This window comes from Crassostrea angulata, chromosome 4, assembly GCF_025612915.1.
Source record: "Crassostrea angulata isolate pt1a10 chromosome 4, ASM2561291v2, whole genome shotgun sequence".
Classification (NCBI taxonomy): Eukaryota; Metazoa; Mollusca; class Bivalvia; order Ostreida; family Ostreidae; genus Magallana; species Magallana angulata.
The window spans coordinates 41,068,741-41,089,009 of NC_069114.1; the positions used below are offsets into that span (position 1 = coordinate 41,068,741).

The following is a 20,269-nucleotide window of genomic DNA, read 5'->3' on the forward strand; positions in this document are numbered from 1 at the left end:
AAAGGTTGCAAGCAAAATTTAAAAAATACAAACCCGCGGAACTGGAAAATGTGATTTTTTACTGTATTGATCGGTATCTTAATAACCCAAATGAACCGTCCAAATGCAGTTCCCATTGTTTTGCTCGCCTTTCTCACTCTTTCATATAAAGTTAATAAGAAAAAATATGTAGATTATTCATATTGTCGATCAGTACTTTGCATATTTAGAAGAAAAAAACAATTCTTCTACATATGTGGAAGTGATTGCAGCGGTAACAGTTTTCGATCGATCATGAAATAAATCTTAATATAGGAAGTTTTGTTAATAATGACTTCTTTAAAATAAACAGCGTCACTAATTGCTTTTAGCACTACTGAAGTAATTGTGATGTCTAAATAGCGTGTACGAAAGCCGTACACCATGCAGGCGGACATATACATACTGCAGCTACATGTAATACATTCAATCTGTTTTGAATGCGATTGTTATTTCATCAGAAGAATTGACACAATCTGATACCTTGCGAATAGAGGAGAAATGCTCAGCTGATGTGAAAATTGACTTATACTCAACATCACAAGATTTTGAATATACATCACAAGATTTCGAACATATCCCACACTATTCTTGAATATACATCACAATGTTTTGAACATACATCACAATATATTGAACATACATCTCAAGATTATAGAATATACATCACAAAATTTCGAACATATCCCACACTATCTTGAATATACATCACAATATATTGAACATACATCACAATATATTGAACATACATCTCAAGTTTATAGAATATACATCACAAGATTTTGAACATACGTAACACGATTTTTTAATAAAGCAACGTTTTACAAGCCATAAACACTGATAAAACTGGTGATTATTTCGAAATGCATAAATATTGAACCACTCTTGCACCATTATACATATATATATATACATATTGTGCATTTATTGATCTTAAATAGAATTTGTACTTAATCCAACATGACATCTGACATGTGGAAAAATTACTCAAACACATATATGGCGGAACTGTCATGGCTTTTTATTCATATCAACATTCACAGTTAACATGCCACTTGCATGTTCATACTCTATGCGCCGATCTTACCACTTGTAAGCTTTTGGCGGCATAGCATTCACAAATTATTCGTTCAACAAACCATATCAGAGCTGGGGGACCTGGATACAACAGTATCCCTCAGCAAATGGTTATATGTCAAAATTGCGCCAATTGGATTTCATGCAGAATGAAATCCAAAAGCTGTTGAGTTTCAGCTGCAGGGTCTGAATGCAATAACTTTGCTAGATCAATGTATTCATTATTCCAAATTTTTTCTTGCGTTGACAGTAAAACATTGGCACCAAGATCAGATGTAATGCTAACAAGCGGATTAATATGCGTACCGTGTTGAGCCACTAGAGGTGTTGTTACAGTAGACATACTGGTTCCTTGCTGTTGACTGTGTTGAGGCTCAAACACAGGCATAGTTGACATCTGCGCAGGCGGTGAGCTATACATTCCACGGGCATTAGGGACACTGCTTGGAACTTGGGGGATGTTTAGGACACTTGATGTCGTAGCTTGGTCCGTGGTTAGTGTGGAGTCTGTTGCACGTGCTTGGTCTGTGGCCAGTGCAGGGCCACCTGCCTGGTCTGTGGCCGGCATGGATCGTGTTGATCGTGCAGGTCTCGCGTAAGGAGACTTTGTTTTAGATCGGCGAGACGATCCCACTCTCAAATTCCAGTGCTCATTCTCTCAATGATGGAATTTGATTTTTTCCGCTGCTCAATTTTCGTGTTCACTCGGCCGAGGATTGAAATGAAAAGGCCAAAAGCGCATGCTCAGGAATAAATAAAGTATCAGTCATGATGTATATATAGTATTTCTCAGTTACTATCACTGATGATATCCGTGGGTTGCCGCTGGACTTGCCTGTCGCCTCGTCTAGCACATGTCCTACGTCTTTACTTGCTGGCTGCAGGCGGTCGAATCCTCGCTCGTGCAGATTCCCGCGTAGTGACGTCACGGGATAATAGATAGCCCGTACGGGGAACGAGTCCACAAACACTACACTCCCCTCCGTTTTCCTTGAGGGGAGTAGGTCCACATCTAGAATCAACGGGACCACCAAATAACAATGGGCGTGGGAACGCCATCCCAGCAACAGCCGGGATAACTTCCAGGGAACCAAGTCCCAGCTGCGGTAACACCAATCCCAGCAACAGCCGGGATACTAAGTCACTAGAGCAGGGCCCGTCCAAATGACAAGGGCCTCTACACACAAAAAGGATAATCCAGGGACAGTCCAAGTCGTTCTTAGGTAACGGGTTCAGTCCGGGAAGGGCAGCTCTACTACGTCTGATCCACGAGACACGCCCTGCACAATCCAGATGGCGACGGCATCTCCCGTGCGTCTGTCACCCTAGTCTGGACACCACAAGGGAGATACTCCAAGTTTGGTGCTGCTCCTAAAGGCTGTCCTCTTCCAACTGACTCCCTAGCAAGGGAGTTCCTAGTTGCAGGAACATGGACATCCTCAACCGCTGTCTCAAGACTGCTTCCTGGTATTTTCAGCTTGGCTGTACTGGCAGTCCGAGCTGCCATTACAAACAGATCATTCGAGACGGCCCCCTGGGTTGGGGGCCAAGAGTCTCCCACTATGTCATCCTTGCCCTTGGCCTAAGGGCCTTGGATTCCGTAGGAACCACCTTGCTGCTCAGCACTTTCAGCCGACAATTACTGTCCATTGGAGTAACTTCCTCTTCAGGAACATCAGGATCTGTGGAGAAGGACTTCAGCAAGTTTGGTCTCCTGTGTCGCATCCTACGCCTACCACGCTTCCTCCTGCGCCTTGTGTTGGGACAAGGGGCGTCCTTGTCCACAACACATGAGTCATCTGCAGGGTGCTTCCTTAAACTGACCTCATCATCCTGGGTTAGTAAGCACACAGTGCGAAGCTGCCCCCTGGGCGCTTGACTGCAAGTCTTGGTCTCTTCATCTGCAACTCCTTGACAGGCACCACGGCTATGCAGGGAGTGATCTACAACCTCTCCAGCGCTTCCTTCCGCCTTCCGTCTAAGGACAGCAGGACATTCTTTACGGAAATGCCCAGTCTTTCCGCATCTGAAACACTGACCTGTCCTTGGGCCAGGTTGCCATCTAGGGAAACAAGTCGTCGGGATCCCAAGCCGGACCGAATCGAGAACTTCCTTTAGGGTCTTCTCAAGATGCTGCACTCGGCTTTTCAACTCCCGTATCTGACTCTCGGCTTTCCCATCTCTTTTACTCGACTCCTCATCTACAACCAAACTCCTCACTGCATTGTAGCCATTGCATGAGGGTCTGCCCCGTCGGGAATGCCGGTAGAACTGCATCCGGTCTACAGCCTCATCGACGGCCTTGGGCTGGCCATCCAGGGCATACAGGCCTGCCTCCCGGTCCTCTGCCCCATAACACAGGCGGGGTATAGCCTGAGTGTGAACATCCGGTAGGTGGGGGAAGGCGCAAGTAGCCAACGTCAGTACTCGGTCTGACCACTGCCTCAGGGACTCACCACTGTTTTGGACTGCTGACTGGAAGATGAGCTGGTGGGCCAAATCAGGCGCTGCTGAGCCAAAGCGCTTGTCGAACTTCCTCAGGATGTCGGCGAAGCACAAGTCAGGGCTGGTCTCTAGTAACAGAGTGTAGTACTCGCTAGCAGTTCCTTCCAGGAAGAAGCAGAACTCGTCGTGTTGCTCAGTCTCTGTCCAGCGCTGGCTTCGTGGCAGTCTAACAAACTTGAGCAGGAATGCCTTCCAGCTGGATCTTCCATCAAAATGCAGATCCTTATACCTCGGCCTGCTCCAGGCTGTCGGATTGTGGTAGCTGGTGGGCGGTGCAACAAACTCTTGGAGGTTGTAGCGCGCTGCAGGGGTCTGCACATCTCCAGGTAAACCATAGGCTGCTGCTGGTCTCCACGAGTATTCCGGGGGATGGATATACGCTGCTGGTATCCGCGCGTAATCCGAGGGACATTGAGACGCTGCGGGAATCCGCGCGTGACTTACATTAAAAGGTCTTTCAGTGGTGGGGGCTCATATGTATGTGCCATTCTCCCCCCTCCTTCACCCCCAAAATGACAAGGTTGGGAGGGGACCTCAGGTACTAATACAGGATAACTACTAGGCAGATGATCCGAATACCCGCCCATAACAAACGGTCCTGGTGAATACCGATCATCTCGATGGCCACCACTGAGCTGAAACTGTGCATCTGGGACAGTGGGGTTCTGGGTGGGTGGAACCTGGGGCTTTAAATCAACTGCCTGAACTGGTCTATCATACTGCTGCCCCTGACCTAAATCCATAGACTCTGGTGTAACCCCTTGCGAATAGACAGGTTGGCTATCTGAGGACTTGCATCCGGGCCATGTAGGCCCGGCGGGCATTGGATTACTGGGGGTGAATCCTGGGTAGTAAGGGTGTCAAAATCCAACAAATTTGGGGTTTGCCCCTGAGGCTCAGGTGGGCATAAAGTAGTATCCCTGACAGTAGGTGCCTCCCCAGGGTTAAGGGCCACATGGGAACATTGTGATATGGGGACCCCTAAATAGTCACTAGGTGGAACAAAGTCCCTAACACCAACTGGCGAACTTAAACCCTTGGCCGACAAACGAACAGGATCTATAGTTTCACCCCTCCCTCTCTCAAATCTTTCAAGAGACTCGACCCCAACATGGGGAGGACCTATGTAATCACTGTGGGGTGCTCTCTCAACATAGCCTACCCTAACAGGACCTGTAGTGCCTAAGTCTGTGGGTTGCTTAACAATACTTACGGGATCTGGCCCGTACATACAGCCGGGCCTAATGCCCCGTGACAACTCATCCCTACCATGATCCATAGACATAAATCGGGGCGATCTCTCACCTAACCCTAAAGCAAACAGAGCCTCTTCAAATGACATGATGAGAAATCAAACAAGTAGCACAAACAAAGCTAAAACTGGATCAATGTTTACAAAAACTAACGGGAAAGCTGACCACGCGAGGGCCCCCAAAATGGCGGCCTCAACGCGATTTACTCAAACTCCCTAAACAAAATGATACAGGCTTACGGGGAAAAAAAAAATTCCTCGAAATAACTGGCAAGTCCAGGGCCTCGAGTTGGGCGCCAATATAGTATTTCTCAGTTACTATCACTGATGATATCCGTGGGTTGCCGCTGGACTTGCCTGTCGCCTCGTCTAGCACATGTCCTACGTCTTTACTTGCTGGCTGCAGGCGGTCGAATCCTCGCTCGTGCAGATTCCCGCGTAGTGACGTCACGGGCTAATAGATAGCCCGTACGGGGAACGAGTCCACAAACACTACATATGGACACAGACCACAATTATTTTTCCCTCTTATTCCTTTATAAAACAAAAATTCATATAAAAAATTCCACCGGCTCAAATCTATTCAAATTTGGCATAATGACAGACAAACATTAGTCCAACAACATTTCCAAAGGACAGGAAAATCAATCGAGAGGGAGCTGAGATATGGCCCCTACAATAACCCCTACCCTGCAATATCCACTTTCACTTCGGAATATTTGTAAACATTGGCCTCTTTACACCCTTCCTATTGCGCCTTTAAAGATCGATTTTCCCAATTATTTTTAACTAGTATTTTTTTTCAAACCTTCTTCTTTCCATCCATGCCCTAAAAGGCGCCAAATTCGCCCATTTAGCACCCCTGGGAATTTTTGGAAAAAAACATACATTTTTAGAATAGAACTACTTGACTTGAAAAATAGTGGTATGTGACCATATAGAAAAAAAAAATTCCGGAAAAATTGGATATTTTGTTAGATTTGAATTACTTAATTTATTGTCAATAACTGTATTTATCTGTAAGGGATAAATTTGATTATTGTAATAAGGAATGAAAGTAGGTTACACAAAAGTTGAATATTAAAGAGTACACTCCTCTAATATTTTATTTCTTCTACGAAAGTAATATAATTTGATTTCTGGATTTCTTATGCTTTCTAATGTCTAATCTTTTTTTCTGTCCAACACAAACTTGCTTTTATATTTACGTCCGTTTTAACTGGAGTTTTGTTTCAGTATTAATTCATTTTTTATTTCAAAGGGTAAATAAGCTTCAGGGAAAAAATCGAAAAGAAAAGCAGCTCTGGACATGGATAAAAGGTGTGTGTACTAAAGCGATGCTTATCAGGTTTTTCTCACTTTTTCAGAATTAACATTTTAAGGAGAAAAATAATTTCCAACTAATTAATTTTCATTCAATATTTATTCAGCAGTATCGAAAATATATCATAAACGTGTGACCTAATTCAGTTGATATGGTAACCTGGGGATAATTTTGTTTTCAATTATACACTCACTAGCATAAGCAGTGACTCTAAGCCCAAGCGCAACGTCATCACATCTGTGTAACTTTGTAGGAGCATTGATTAAGTGGCACACCCTTGGGCAGACATCAAGAGGGTATTAAGTCCCAAACCCTCAGAATCATTTCTTTTTTCGCTCACTGAAGTGGTTTCAATTATCATGGACCTCCTCCCTCTTTTTTCGGTGGTGTCTCTATTGTTGTGCATGTTGGTATCTGAGGTGTCAGGCTTAAATGCGTGGGACAGAGCCACTGTTGTCTGTGAAACAGTTGGAAAGAAACAGTAAGTACTAGTATATCCAAAGTTTTAGGCATATTCAAACTTTTATCAAAAACTATTTAAGACCTAAAAAGTCCATGTGAATGTGAGTTGTCTTTCTTTGCTAGCATAACCAAAACAAGTCTGTTGTGGGGGTTTTTTTTAACTTTTGGTAACTATTATTTTAAAGCAAATGAACTTCCTGTCATTTATCTCTTTCTACGATGCACGGTGAGCGCGCTAGCAGTGTATACTGTGGAATCATTAGAATTCGGGATGGCTAAATTTTCGTGGTATCCGTGGGCAGCTCTCTCCCACGAATTTACAACCTCCACGAAAACAAATTTAAGAAGAGAGCGTTACTGAAACTGGAAACCGACGCATCCACGAAAGTATATCCCCACGAATAAGCAAAAAACCAACGCTCCACGAAAATTGGCCCCCACGAAATTAAATGATTCCACAGTATATATACTTGCATTTAAGATTATATATAATATTATATATACCTGTACAATCCATTTCTATTTTTTTTCCAGTGTGGTTGAGGAAAATTCGAACAGAATCGTGGTGCTTGACTCCCAGTGTAAGTCTGGCGAGGTGGCATGGCGACTGAGCCAGACCTATGTCCAGCTACAAATCAACAAGCCGTCTAGCTTCAGGGTCTGTTTCAGCAGCGCTGCCTTCCCCAGCCTAGAGAAATACGGAGTCTACAGGATAACGGACGGGGGGATGGAATTTGCTGGCAGTCCCAATAGAGGTATAATGTATATATTTATATTAAAACTTCTTTAGCCATCAATAATGTGAGTTTTTGACAAAAACAAAAAACAAACAAAAGAAAACAATAAAAAAAACAGAAGATGTAGTTTCCATACTTGCCATTTATTAAAAAATGAAATTGAAATTAATGGGCAAGTTACTAAGTGCAGGTAAGACACTCAAAACAACATAATCTTTCGACCAAATGGCAATACTGTGTGTTAACATGACATAGAAAAGGGGGCCTCCCAGTCCTACAATATAAAACAAAGCAAAGAAGATTGCATTTATAGATTGATTCAATCATTTGCTGGTACGTGAATATATTTCAAGAATACAGCATACTAGTATTAAAATGCCCATGAACAAGAAACAGCTAAATGGGGAGATAAGATGGCGCAAATGTATATATAAGTTTAAAATACTAAGATAATTGATTAACTGAATAAAGGCCCTTTTCGAAAATCAATTATAATGCAAAAATTTCGGGCAATTGTCCCATTCCTACATAGCAAGCAGTGTTCATGGTAGGCAGTGAACTTCGAGATTTGTATAAATCTGTAAGCTATGATTTGCATGCTTTCTATGTTCATTAAATTCAAAGGCAAACGAAAATGTATATATTGATACGTGTATTTTGAAATAAAGTTCAAATTCTAAATAATTTTTGTATCTTTTGTGTTTTGCTTTTTTACAGATGGCGATGTGTGTTTGACCTCCCCAGGAACCAGTCTGGACATAGTTCTAAAAGCACTGGACATTTTCTATGTCCTCACGGCCAAGTTCACGATCAGCTGTCTCTAAGTTCGACATTGTTATCTCATGTTCATGAAAATAAGTTCTATTAAAGAGCCCCTTTAATTATAATCATTGATTCACTAGCTGTATTCTCAAAATTAATGAACTATAAGTGTTCTACAATATGATGCTTTTTCTGGTCTAAATGGAAGGTTCGACGAGTGCATATACATACAAAGCTTCGTCGTAGACCGTGAATCTTGTCTCCTCGATGGATTTATATACTCTCCCCCAAATGTATTCATGAATTATTCTATTAGTCTCAAGATCGAGTACACATACGTCACATGTGACATGTGCGGCTTTAAATGGGGGTCAGGCTCGGGTCCGTGCATGTGTGGATTTCGGCAATTTTTTTCAGCGATTGCAATGTCACCCCTGCGAATGTTATTGTCATTTAAATTTTAGACCACGTGGTTTTGTTTGACCCTAAAACTCGTGCCTCCTGGTAATAGTCTATTTCATCGAATCTAGGTACTTGTAGTCAAGTATAAAATCTAGAGGTTTATTGATTTTAAACTTTAACTTCATTAATTGGTGGAAAAAATGTGTTCTAGAAATAAATGTAATAATACAAAAAATATTTTTGTCTGCTGTTGCAACAATTAACATGCTTGTAGAGATCCCCCCTGGGGATTAATTTTTCATCCAATTCAATTCAATTCAATTTATTCTCTCAAACCATTATCATACAATGGTACATGAGGTACAATAACATATTTACATTAAATTGTGATGTCAATGGTCTAAAATATTATATATAAATTATAATACAACATAGTATTACATGTGTTAATAAGCATAAGTAAGTAAAAGAAAAAAAAAAGTAATAATACAAAAAGTGGTAGAAAAAAAAATTAGATCATCATATAAAAATGTAATACAATGTTTCATTGGTGTTCAATACGCGGAGAGTAATAATAATAATAAATGCTAATATAGTTTAGGCTGGACAGCAAAATTACTCTTGGATATTCAATATAAAAGAGCTTAATTTTTTCAATGTTTTGACGTTCGTTGTCATCAGCAGTACCCTAAATTTTAATGTACTTGGTTTTTGAAAATACTTGGTACATAGAAATTGCTTACGTAAAGTTAAAAAAAATTTACATTCAAGAATAAAATGGTATTCGTCCGCTAATTTACCACTATTACAGAGTGTGCAGCTTCTGTCATTTACAGGAATTCCATACCATCTACCGGTTTCAATCGGTAAACGGTGATTTGCTGTTCTGAATTTAATAAGTGGTTTCCAAAATTTTTTAGTAAGAATGCCTAAGTATTTTTCAAAACCAAACTTTTGTTTATAAATTTTATATATTTGACCTTTAGATGAATTATCTATATCTTTTGCCCATTTCTGAATGAACTGGTCCTGCAATCTTTGTTTGATGGCGGCAGAAATCCACTTATCATTAACTATTGCAGTACATTGTTCTGTCCAGATATTAGAGAACCCACATGAGTCTAAAATATGTCGTATAAAATCAGTCCATGGATTTACACAGTCATTATTATACATATATTGGTTTGCTAAATATTTGTAAACAGTAAACACGATCTTATTGTCTTGACCTTGGATCATTTTTGTCCAATAAGAAATCATCCGCGCCTGACCTAGTAATAGCATCAATAGTGAAACAGACTATAGAATTTTATGCAGAATGTTCCTTGAAAATGGCTCAATATACTAAGTTTTCATGCAAAAAAGACACCCATTATTTTTTTAAAAAAACATGGTATTGCACACAACATGCATCAAACATGACTATGATTTTATTAAGCAACCCAATGTTTATATTTTCAACCACTCTACATATGGTTGAACCGAACGATAACTCTGCATATTCTGAATATTATCGTTTAGTATAAATAATCATTAGATGGTGAAATAAGACATACATCTTAAAGATTTTCATGTTTCAACATAAATCAAAGTAGGATATGATATGAAAAACGACCAGTACTTGCGTATTTTGAGAATATTATCCGAGCACTTATACTTCCGCTCGAAATTTCACAGGCTCGGTGAAGTCTCGTGAACTTTCATTCGAGCAGCTCTGGATTTATTACATACTTAGCAACGATAAAGAAAACATTCCGAACACATTTGCAGGGGTGAATGTGATCCGCAAAGCTAGAACTGTGTACTAGCTTGTATTTTAGACACCGTTGTGTATTATTATCTAAATCCCACAGCGCTTGATTATAAAGGTTTGCGATTTCTATAAACATATAATCTTCAACAACAGAAAGCACTTTTCTTGTATTTAAGTGTGTTAAAATCCTATTCGTTCCAGGTGTATCGAGTGTAAACATTTAGAAATAATCTGTCAAATTGAATAGCAATTTGTCCAAGCGTTCTCGATACATATTTCCTTGCCTTCTAAATTACGTGTCTTTTTAGTTAAAGTTACTTTTAATTACTTTGGCTTTAATTGTTGTATGCACATTCAATGATTTAAGGATACACGTGACGTTTCTCAATTTTATATCATTTTCCTTGATTTAAGAAATGAAGATAATAATTTTTCTATTGATCGACGTATCAAAGAAAAAATTGACCGGAAAACTTCATCAATGCGCGTAGCGCATTGATGAAAAAGTTTTCCGGTCAATTTTTTCTTTGATACGTCGATCAATAGAAAAATTATTATCTTCATTTCTTATCATTTAATAAAACATTTTCAAATAAAAAAATGTGAAGTGTCATTGATCAAAAATGTAAATAATGTAAATGAAGCGGCGCGTATGAATACAAAACAACAACAGCAACAATATTCAAAATGGATTCGCCTTCAGCTGATGCAGAGCTACTGGGCTGAATTTAATGGATTAAACACAAATATTGAAGTAAAATCTGAACCGGCTGAATTGAAAACGAAAGGAAAATACATGCGATAGCTTGTGGTATCATTCACTGTGCAGAAAAACTCGTAATAAAACTAGTTTTCATGTGAGATCGCTGGAATATGCAACTGGACATAACTATCAAAGGAAAAGCGATCGTGGACGAAAATAACTGATATGTCGACAAAGAATAGTATGTATAAGCGACTTTTGTAAACTTTGTGGTAACTAGATTGCCAGTGATGTACTTAAATGGTATATCTGCCGCTTGGAATGCGCCGAAGGAGTTGATGCATTACTCATAGCTTTTCTTTACGACGCTTATTTTGATGACCGATCATCTACGTGTGTAATTTTAAAAATTATCGTTGCCAAATTTGAACAGCAGTGTTACCGTGAAAGTTTATATGCCTATATGTTCATTATAATATTGAAATCCTTAAAAGGAACAGCCAGCCTCGCTGTAAATGTTGATTGATCTCAAGCAGACGAAATCGTGAGAAGACGCTTAATTTTCTATTTCGTGAATCAAACAAAGTTTTTTGTTTATTTTTTAAGGTTAACCTTTCAAGTTTTTATATTCACAAGTTTGCATTTTGTTTGCTGACAATAAAACAGACACAACTTTACATTTTGTTGACAGTGTTTATCTTGGAAATTCCCGTTCTATAAATAGTGTTAGATCAGAGCAGTTGAGAAAAGTAGATCCGGCTAAAATTTTATTGATGCAGGTATCAAAGAAATTTTTCAACCAATCAGAAGCGCCGATATCTCATCAAACGAATAAATATTAAATGATATTTTATTCCATGTTTATTAACATTTAAATCTGTCCATTCCCAAAAATCCAGGGTACATTACCAGGCTCTTTTCGGAGCTAGAATATTTCAAATTACCCTTAAAATAACATGCAAAATGCATTGGAATGCTTATAAACAAAGCCGTACTATATATTTTCAATTAAACACTTTATATCTAAATTTAAAAAAATCATAAAACATATAAATATAATTATGAAATTACTAACTTAAGTAGAAATCTTCACATTGTGGAGATGAGAAAAAGTAGAAGAAAATGTAAGATAGGTCGCGTCTGACCTTAAAAAATGATAAATATATGAGTACATTGCGCCACCTGACAAAACCTGTTGTTGCTAATTATTCATTCTCATAAGAATTAAATAAAGTACAGATTTGATTTTTTTCCGTATTGTTTGCCAATGGGTCATTGAAGAAAACTAAGAAGTCTAATGAAATTGCAGTTAACAGATTTTAAGTTATGTGTCATGTCTACGCTATTTTGGGACAACCCTCGTATAACATAAACATATATCGTATAGATGTAATATACCACTTGTTCATCATGTAATAAATACATTTAGTTCCTAATTCCAAGATTATGTTTGTTAACAAAAGACCATGATGGAGATGTGGACATTTTATTGCAAAAAATAAATAAACTTATGTCATACTAGTAACATAAAAGAGGCTCGCTTGAAAAAAATCTTTGCGTTAAACTGAGATCCTGTGGTCCTATTGTAGATCAACACGCCATGGCTGGGGGACTCCTCTCTTCCCTTTTCGTGTCATGACGTCGGAATCCTTTTTAGTTTACTTCCGGTCATTTGTAGATTTGGGCCTGTCACCGGGGTCACTGACCAGCACTGGTCACTGGGTTCGTTATGAAGCGTTCGGTCTAACACCTCACGAGTTACACTGGACGGAGAACTTGGCTCTCATCACGTAGAATGATTTTTTGGCCAGAAGAACGATGTCTAAACGGTTTCCGATGGAATTCACACAGACTTTCCGGTCTACAAGAGAACAAAATATATATGTTAATCAGCATTGTTTGGATTATCGTTCATTGGTTACGCTAGAGTAATCTTTGGCCTACATCATGTGTTGATCATTAATAAAAGTATCAATGGACAACTAGGGATAATGTATGCAAATCTAAAAAAATGCGAGAAACAAAAGAGCATTCATTGTTTACCAACCTTTTACGAAAATGCAACGTTAAGAGCAATTCAGTTCCCTTGAATGTCATTTCGAAAAAAGTGCATAAGATTGAAAAACTTACACATATTTGGACTTCCGACGAACATGTTTCCAAACGAGGCGTTGAAGACGCTGTATTTCTCGTAGTTGACGGGCGTATTGCTGCTGAAGCACACCCTGAAAGGTTTGGGTCTCCAGAACCTCAGAGCAACGTATGACTGGGTCATTCTCCAGGCGACCTCACCCTGCTCACACGTCTTGGGGACCAGGAAATATCGACCTGACTCCTCGTCTAGGACTCTGTAAAACAGGCGTAAAAACGTCAAGCTACATTGAATGATACAAGTAGCATTATGCTTTTAAATTTTAAAAGGAGTGATAGAAATGTTTAACAATTATTTAAAATATTTTTAATTTCTATTAAAGAGAAAGTTCTTGCAAAAATAAAACGACGCGTTTTAGTTTGATAAAATTTGATAAAATCTTAAATATTTTATTGCATTGAAATATCTTCTTCTTAAAACAAAAATTTTGAAATTTTTTAGTTTAAAATTTTTTTTTACAATCAAATATGATAGTCATCTTAGATTTCTAAAACGGAGTACACATTTTGCAATTTTATTTGTTGAGGATAAAAAAAATTTGAAAACAAAAATCTTCCAATTCATCTTTAATATCCGTAGAAGATAAAACTTTGCAAAAGTTTTAGAAAAGTATTATAATTTACTTACTGTTTACCGGGAATAGATGCACAGGCAAGAGAGGCGCGATCCCACAAGGGCACAGAAAGACAGACGGGAGCCATGAATAAAAACAAGGCTCCAACTGAAAGAAGATTAGTGATCTCCATTATTTCTTTTTTAAGTGATAAAATGTTTTCTGTTTCGATGCCAACTGATTCTGATGATAACTGCAAGTGCCGGCTACTATATTTATACCCGACTGCTACGTCACAACGACGTGATCACGTGGGCAATTTGGAGGCTAGGAGAGCCCTATGGAGGTGTATTTTTATGTTACCTCATAAAAAAACAAGAGGTCAAGTTCTTATAGGCGCTCACAGGTAAATGAATGGGTGTTGTCATTGCGCACAAATTTTCACATTAAATTGTGAATCGTCAGTGGAGGACTGTCAATTTATGAATATATTATAACTCATTGGATTACCTATGTGTTTTGAGTGAAGAGAAGAGCCGTGTGCAAGTCCCTTTTTGTTTATTTCGGAAAATATTATGAACATGTGATTGATAACTCCGTCTACAATATGCAATTGTTCATGTCGCAAATATCAGTTGAAACTTTGCTAATTATTAAATGTACTTGAATGTTTGGAAAACAAAACCTTTTCCAATTACGTAATACTTGAAAAAATATTTTTGATGTTGATGTTTGGAAATAAACAAACGTTTCAGAAAAAACACACCACTCTGACTTACACGTTGAATTGTGCAAATTCGGTGAACACGGCAAAGAAAGTTTTCATATAGATTTTGCAATTATTAAAAAAAAAAAATTAAAGACGAAGGCACAATATATTTTGGAGCTTAGAATGTGGTTGTTCGACTTCTGTCAGGGAAGAAGTCCTCGATCACGGATCACGGTTGGTGTAAACTCTTGAGAATTTTACTTAATCGCAAAGATGTGTAATTAAAGTCAAATTAAGACAAAGCAGCAGTGAAAATGTAATTGGATCAGTCTAAATAACATGCTATTCTTTAACCATGAGAAATCTAATTATATCAATGCTTAAGCTACAACATATACACACAAATGGCTAATACAATCAGTAAATCAAAAGACAGTGTCTCATATTTATAAGTTCCTTTTCAACACAGTAATGGAAAAGTTTGACAAAAGTTTAAAATTGTGAAAATTTTCTTGTCAAAAGAGCATGAATTAGAATAAAGACATAAGAAAAAAAGTTAACCTCTTCGCAAAATGGCTATACATGATTATGTTAATAAAAGAAAATATTAAAACAAACCCATAATTAAGATTAAAAAAATGAAACACAATGACAGAAAAGGTTTTTAAACCCTGAAAACGTGGTTAATTTGGGATATCACGTAAAACTATTATTTTGACATTGCGCAGATATGGAACGCCATAGCTGCCTTATGTGCCTATTTCATGTGAAGATGGTGCTTTATTATATTATGCTGTGGTTATATCATGTGAAGATGGTGCTTTATTATATGAAGGTGGTGCTTTATTATATGAAGATGGTGCTTTATTATATGAAGGTAGTGCTTTATTATATGAAGATGGTGCTTTATTATATGAAGGTGGTGCTTTATTATATGAAGGTGGTGCTTTTTTATATGAAGATGGTGCTTTATTATATGAAGGTGGAGCTTTATTATATGAAGATGGTGCTTTATTATATGAAGATGCTTTTTTATGTGAAGGTGCTTTTTTATGTGAAGATGGTGCTTTATTATATGATGGTGCTTTTTTATATGATGGTGCTTTTTAATGTGAAGGTGGTCACTCGGAACCCCTCTTATTTTTGAATACTGAGTTAACCATTTATGTATTATCTCGAAATTTTGAAAGTAAAACAAAAAATTGATGCGATCGAAATCCATTTGATACACTATTGCTAGTTCCTCTTTTTTCTAGCACAATAAGTATATAAGCTATCGATGAGATCTAGCTGTGTACGACTTTACCCCAACCGAACTTACATCTAGTTTAAAGTGACAACTATATAATAACGGAATATTACAAGAATTAAAGCCTAGTAACGTTATCCTGAAAAGCAGAAAATCGAATTTACTAATTATTTGTGTTTAAGCGAAGGTTATGCCCTAGCAATCTGATTAAAATAAGATCTTTGATCCGCTCTTAATTGGGAGTTGATTTTAATCAACTCTCCTATGCAGTTACTCGGACAAACCGAAAGTGAAACAGTGTTTGGACCTCATCACAAATCATCGCAGCTGACAAGACTTAGTTCTTGAACATAATTGATAAATTCGATGTAATGTATGCTACAGCATTATTTTTCAAGGAAACTTATTTATAAATACCTTGAAAATAGTCAGATTTTAAATGGTACGACCAATTTAGATATTTTTTGTAGTCGTATGTATTCCTACGCCAGAGTTCAATATAGTTTCGTTCAACTCGACGCTCGGCTGTCTCCGTAAATCGCCGACAAGCAGTCTCCCTTAATTGCTTGTCGGAGATTTACGGTGTCAGCCGAGCGTTTGGTTGAACGAGACTATAGAGTTCAATATTGCTTGGATCCATACAATTTTCGAGAAATATTTCTATTACTGATACATGGTTTGATTGAATTAATTTTATCTTTAAATATTATTTAAGATGATTCATATAGGGGTTTCTCGACATTCTTGTCGAAAAAGTCCAAGGAAAGGTCTACTATACTATAATATAGCTCAAAGAAAGCCCTTTTATAAGTGGCAAAGGCAAAAGTAAAATGTCAAGAAATACTGACAAAATATTGTATTATTCAATTAATCATATTTTTCAATTCAGTTGAGGTTAAGTCGTACAGTTCATCTCGTAACATAAATACTTATTATGCTATAAAGGAGAAACTAGCAATTGTGTATTAAATGGATTTTAACTGAATCAATTTTGTTCTAGCTGCAAAAGTTCGAGATAATAAATGTTTAACTCAGTCTTCAAAAATAAATTTCCGAGTGACCATCTTCACATTAAAAAGCACCATCACATAAAAAAGCACCATCTTCATATAATAAAGCACCATCTTCATATAATAAAGCACCATCTTCATATAATAAAGCACCACCTTCATATAATAAGGCACCATCTTCATATAATAAAGCACCATCTTCATATAATAAAGCACCACCTTCATATAATAAGGCACCATCTTCATATAATAAAGCACCATCTTCATATAATAAAGCACCATCTTCACATGAAATAACCACAGCATAATATAATAAAGCACCATCTACATATAAAATAGCCACATAAGGCATCTATGGCGTTCCATACGCAGATGTTTTCTTTTTAGTGACATTAATGCCGACTTCTGGTTAAAAAGCCAGCCTTTAACTCTTTAAATAACCTATAAACCGTCCAACATTTACTGGTGCCTGTTATTGCTCGTCAAGCAATTTTTGTCACTGACTATCTCCATCAGTGCAGTGTTTAATTGTAGGATAATTATGATCACAATATTGCAATTACTTTGTGGCTGGGCACTTCAAAAACAAACCCCTAAATGACAGTGTTTTTCAGGTTAAATGAAGATTCTAGATCTCGGTCGTGCGGTTTACGTTGTTCAACAAAACTGTAGTCGGGACTGAATGTCCATTATTTTCTTCAAATCATGTCTTTTAAGTCAATTTAAACTACATGTATATGATACTGTGGTTTTATCCATACTCATTCAATACCAATTGAAATCGTGGATTATTTTGTTGAGCTGACCCACGAAATTAAATGTTCATTGAAGTACATTTTATGATAACAGAATGTTCGTATCTTTAAAACTGTGTTTTTCACTAAATCCACGAAAATTGATTTCCGCATATATTGATAAAACCACGATACAAGTTATATTTAATGTACATTTACACATTTAAAAATACTCTGAAAGAGAAGAGGAGGTCATATCTCCAAGATGAAGGCTCATATCCCAAACCCTTGGATTGTAATGTATGTAAAATGAGATTGTCACTTTTAAAAATAAATTGTTGAGAACGTTCAAATTTGATTGCACAGAACCATAAAAACAGCAGTGCTCTGATGATATACTGCTATTTTCATAATTAACTGGTTTTAAAATAGGCTTAGAGAATTGAGATAAAATATAATTTCGTTTTTAAAACGCCAAAAAGTGAGAGATATTTATCATTGAAAATGACAATCAAAACAATTTCTGTTTTATAAAATGATTTATTACTTTAAAATGAGACAACTTTGGATGAAGTAATCGTTTACTATTCACTGTTTAATATTATTTGCATTCTTGTTCCACAACTGTAAGTTGGCAATCAAAGTCCTGAAATTTGAAATGACGGTGTGGTCATCCAATATTCCAACGATGCTTCGTCCGTCTCCTTACGCACCTTGTTTGTTTTCCTTTCTTAATTGTCAAAGAACTGCAAGTATAAATTGGCTGTTCTTCAACTAGATTTTTTTAGAAACATTGTTGAAGTATCATTACGAATTCAAACAAATTTAAAAGAAACATTGATGAGGTAAATTATTATTCCCAAATTTTCGACTACATGGACTTAACTTGTCATTGCAATTGCCATAAGTGAAGGTCCAATTAAATATCCAAATATATATGATATATGTCCCGAGGTTCTGAAAGTTTTGTAACAAACCTATTGGAACTTTGTCCAGTACAAATGTTTAACATCCAGGTAATATTGATTGCGTGTTCTGTGTCATTTTGTATCTTCTTTTTACGAGTTTTTATTCTATGATAGAATAAACGGAAGTCGTGATATCAGAAGACTTTCCTTCTTTTTCTCCATTAGTCAATTTCTAAATTCGCCTCTTCCTTTTATCTGGACGAATTACATGACTATACACTTAACTGTATTAATGAACTTTATCAAACTACAATATAACACAGTGTGTTGTACGCCAACCACTCCAATCGTTTGTAGTAAGTCATAATTTACACACAGATACATGTACATGATAAAATTATGGGAATTCATTGTTCAAATACCAGAATATTTTTTTTCTTAGCATGAGCCGCTATGGAGCTTGCAGGCATTGCAGAAAAAAGCATAACTCATGTCAGAAGGCGATGGAACTTTTTGTACATAATCGCGTCCTTCATATCCCGTTTAAACCGCAAAAGATTTTATATATACCTGTGTATTTCTTTCTTTCTCAATTTCTATTCATCTTCATTTCTTATACAGTAGGTACGCTAGTATTTGATAGTGTCGATCAGTGTATTGCACAGGAGAAACAGACAATTTTTCCATATAAGGATCGTACATCCCACTCACAATCTGGCGTCAGTTAGTGCGCTCTCAATGTAGCTAAGTTTCGGTCGATCACGAAATCTTTGATTTTCAAAAGGATTTTCAGAGGTGAACATAATCATAAATTGAATGCGTAAATTATTACCTATGAAAACACAACTTACTGTCGGAAAGGTAAAAATTTACACAATGCGTTTATACAATTTTAATATGTCTTCATCCTGTATATTATTAAGCCAGAACAATTAGATCTTAAACCTCTTAATTCGTCGGGGGTGATTAATGTGATATATTCGACCTTGCTTATCTTTATGACATTTTTCATTTTAACAAGTTTGTGCTAATTCTTTTTAAAAGACACAGCCTTTGGTATCTGTAAAGTTCACAAAATGACTATATGAAATATTATTCAGTAGTACTTATTCAGTGCAAACCTTTATAATACAAATCAGCATTACTTAAGCATAAATTAGTGGGAATACATTATACAGTGTACACAATGTTAATCCTAACTGCTCTTGTATTTAAAATAAAAAGTATACCTTTTAAAATAATGATAAAAGAATAGTGTTGTTTTATGCGAAGAAAGGTCTTGCAGGTATATATACATGTATTATCACAACATTATTGCAAATACATCACCGTATTAAATGTACATTACAATACTTACGTTCATCAAGTATTTTCTCCCCCTGAGAAAACTACAAGAAATGACGTCAGACTCAATGCCCATATATAGAAGCATTAGCTATTTCTTCTCTGATATCTAACGAACTCATGCAATACTCACTACCTTCATTCCCGCATGAATCACCAAATAAAACATTTCATTGTTTAATTCAACATACATCACAAGATATCAAACATGCATAAAAAAATCGTTGCACACTACAACGCATATAAAAAATCAAACTTTCGTTTTTAAAAGCTCCAATTTGGTATTCGCCTACACCCTCTCAAATTCCGTAAGATTCCAAAAACATACAAAAGAAGAAAAACCCAAAAATACAGTTTATTAAAAAGCGTGAAACTGATAGAAGACGCGGGTGACCTCTGTAACCAAGACATTGAAACATACTTAGGTATTTCAAATAGTTTTGAATTAATGTTTAACAATCGTGCGCTTCCTATCAAAGGGACCAATAACACACATTTGCGCCCACTTTTATTTGTTGCACCGAACTTTTAATCATATACTTCTTGGGAATATAAATTATCATATGTTTATTTTTTAAGTACAAGACTTTACATATATACATTATGTAATAGTTT

The 20,269-nt window shown here is 36.8% G+C and overlaps 2 protein-coding genes across 2 annotated transcripts; one reads left to right on the forward strand and one right to left on the reverse strand.

Annotated features, from left to right (window-relative positions):
* The first annotated feature begins 6,363 nt into the window (after nucleotides 1-6,363).
* On the forward strand, nucleotides 6,364-8,252 carry LOC128182500 (uncharacterized). Its single transcript, XM_052851140.1, has 3 exons — nucleotides 6,364-6,657; nucleotides 7,173-7,393; nucleotides 8,093-8,252. Exons 1-3 carry the CDS (start codon nucleotides 6,536-6,538, stop codon nucleotides 8,197-8,199), a joined length of 450 nt encoding a protein of 149 aa, XP_052707100.1. The 5' UTR covers nucleotides 6,364-6,535; the 3' UTR covers nucleotides 8,200-8,252.
* Nucleotides 8,253-12,503: 4,251 nt separating this feature from the next.
* On the reverse strand, nucleotides 12,504-13,975 carry LOC128181615 (uncharacterized). Its single transcript, XM_052850085.1, has 3 exons — nucleotides 13,775-13,975; nucleotides 13,126-13,343; nucleotides 12,504-12,856 (listed from the first exon to the last, which is right to left on the reverse strand). The coding sequence occupies exons 1-3, from the start codon at nucleotides 13,891-13,893 to the stop codon at nucleotides 12,747-12,749; spliced, it is 447 nt and encodes a 148-aa protein (XP_052706045.1). The 5' UTR covers nucleotides 13,894-13,975; the 3' UTR covers nucleotides 12,504-12,746.
* Nucleotides 13,976-20,269: the final 6,294 nt, after the last annotated feature.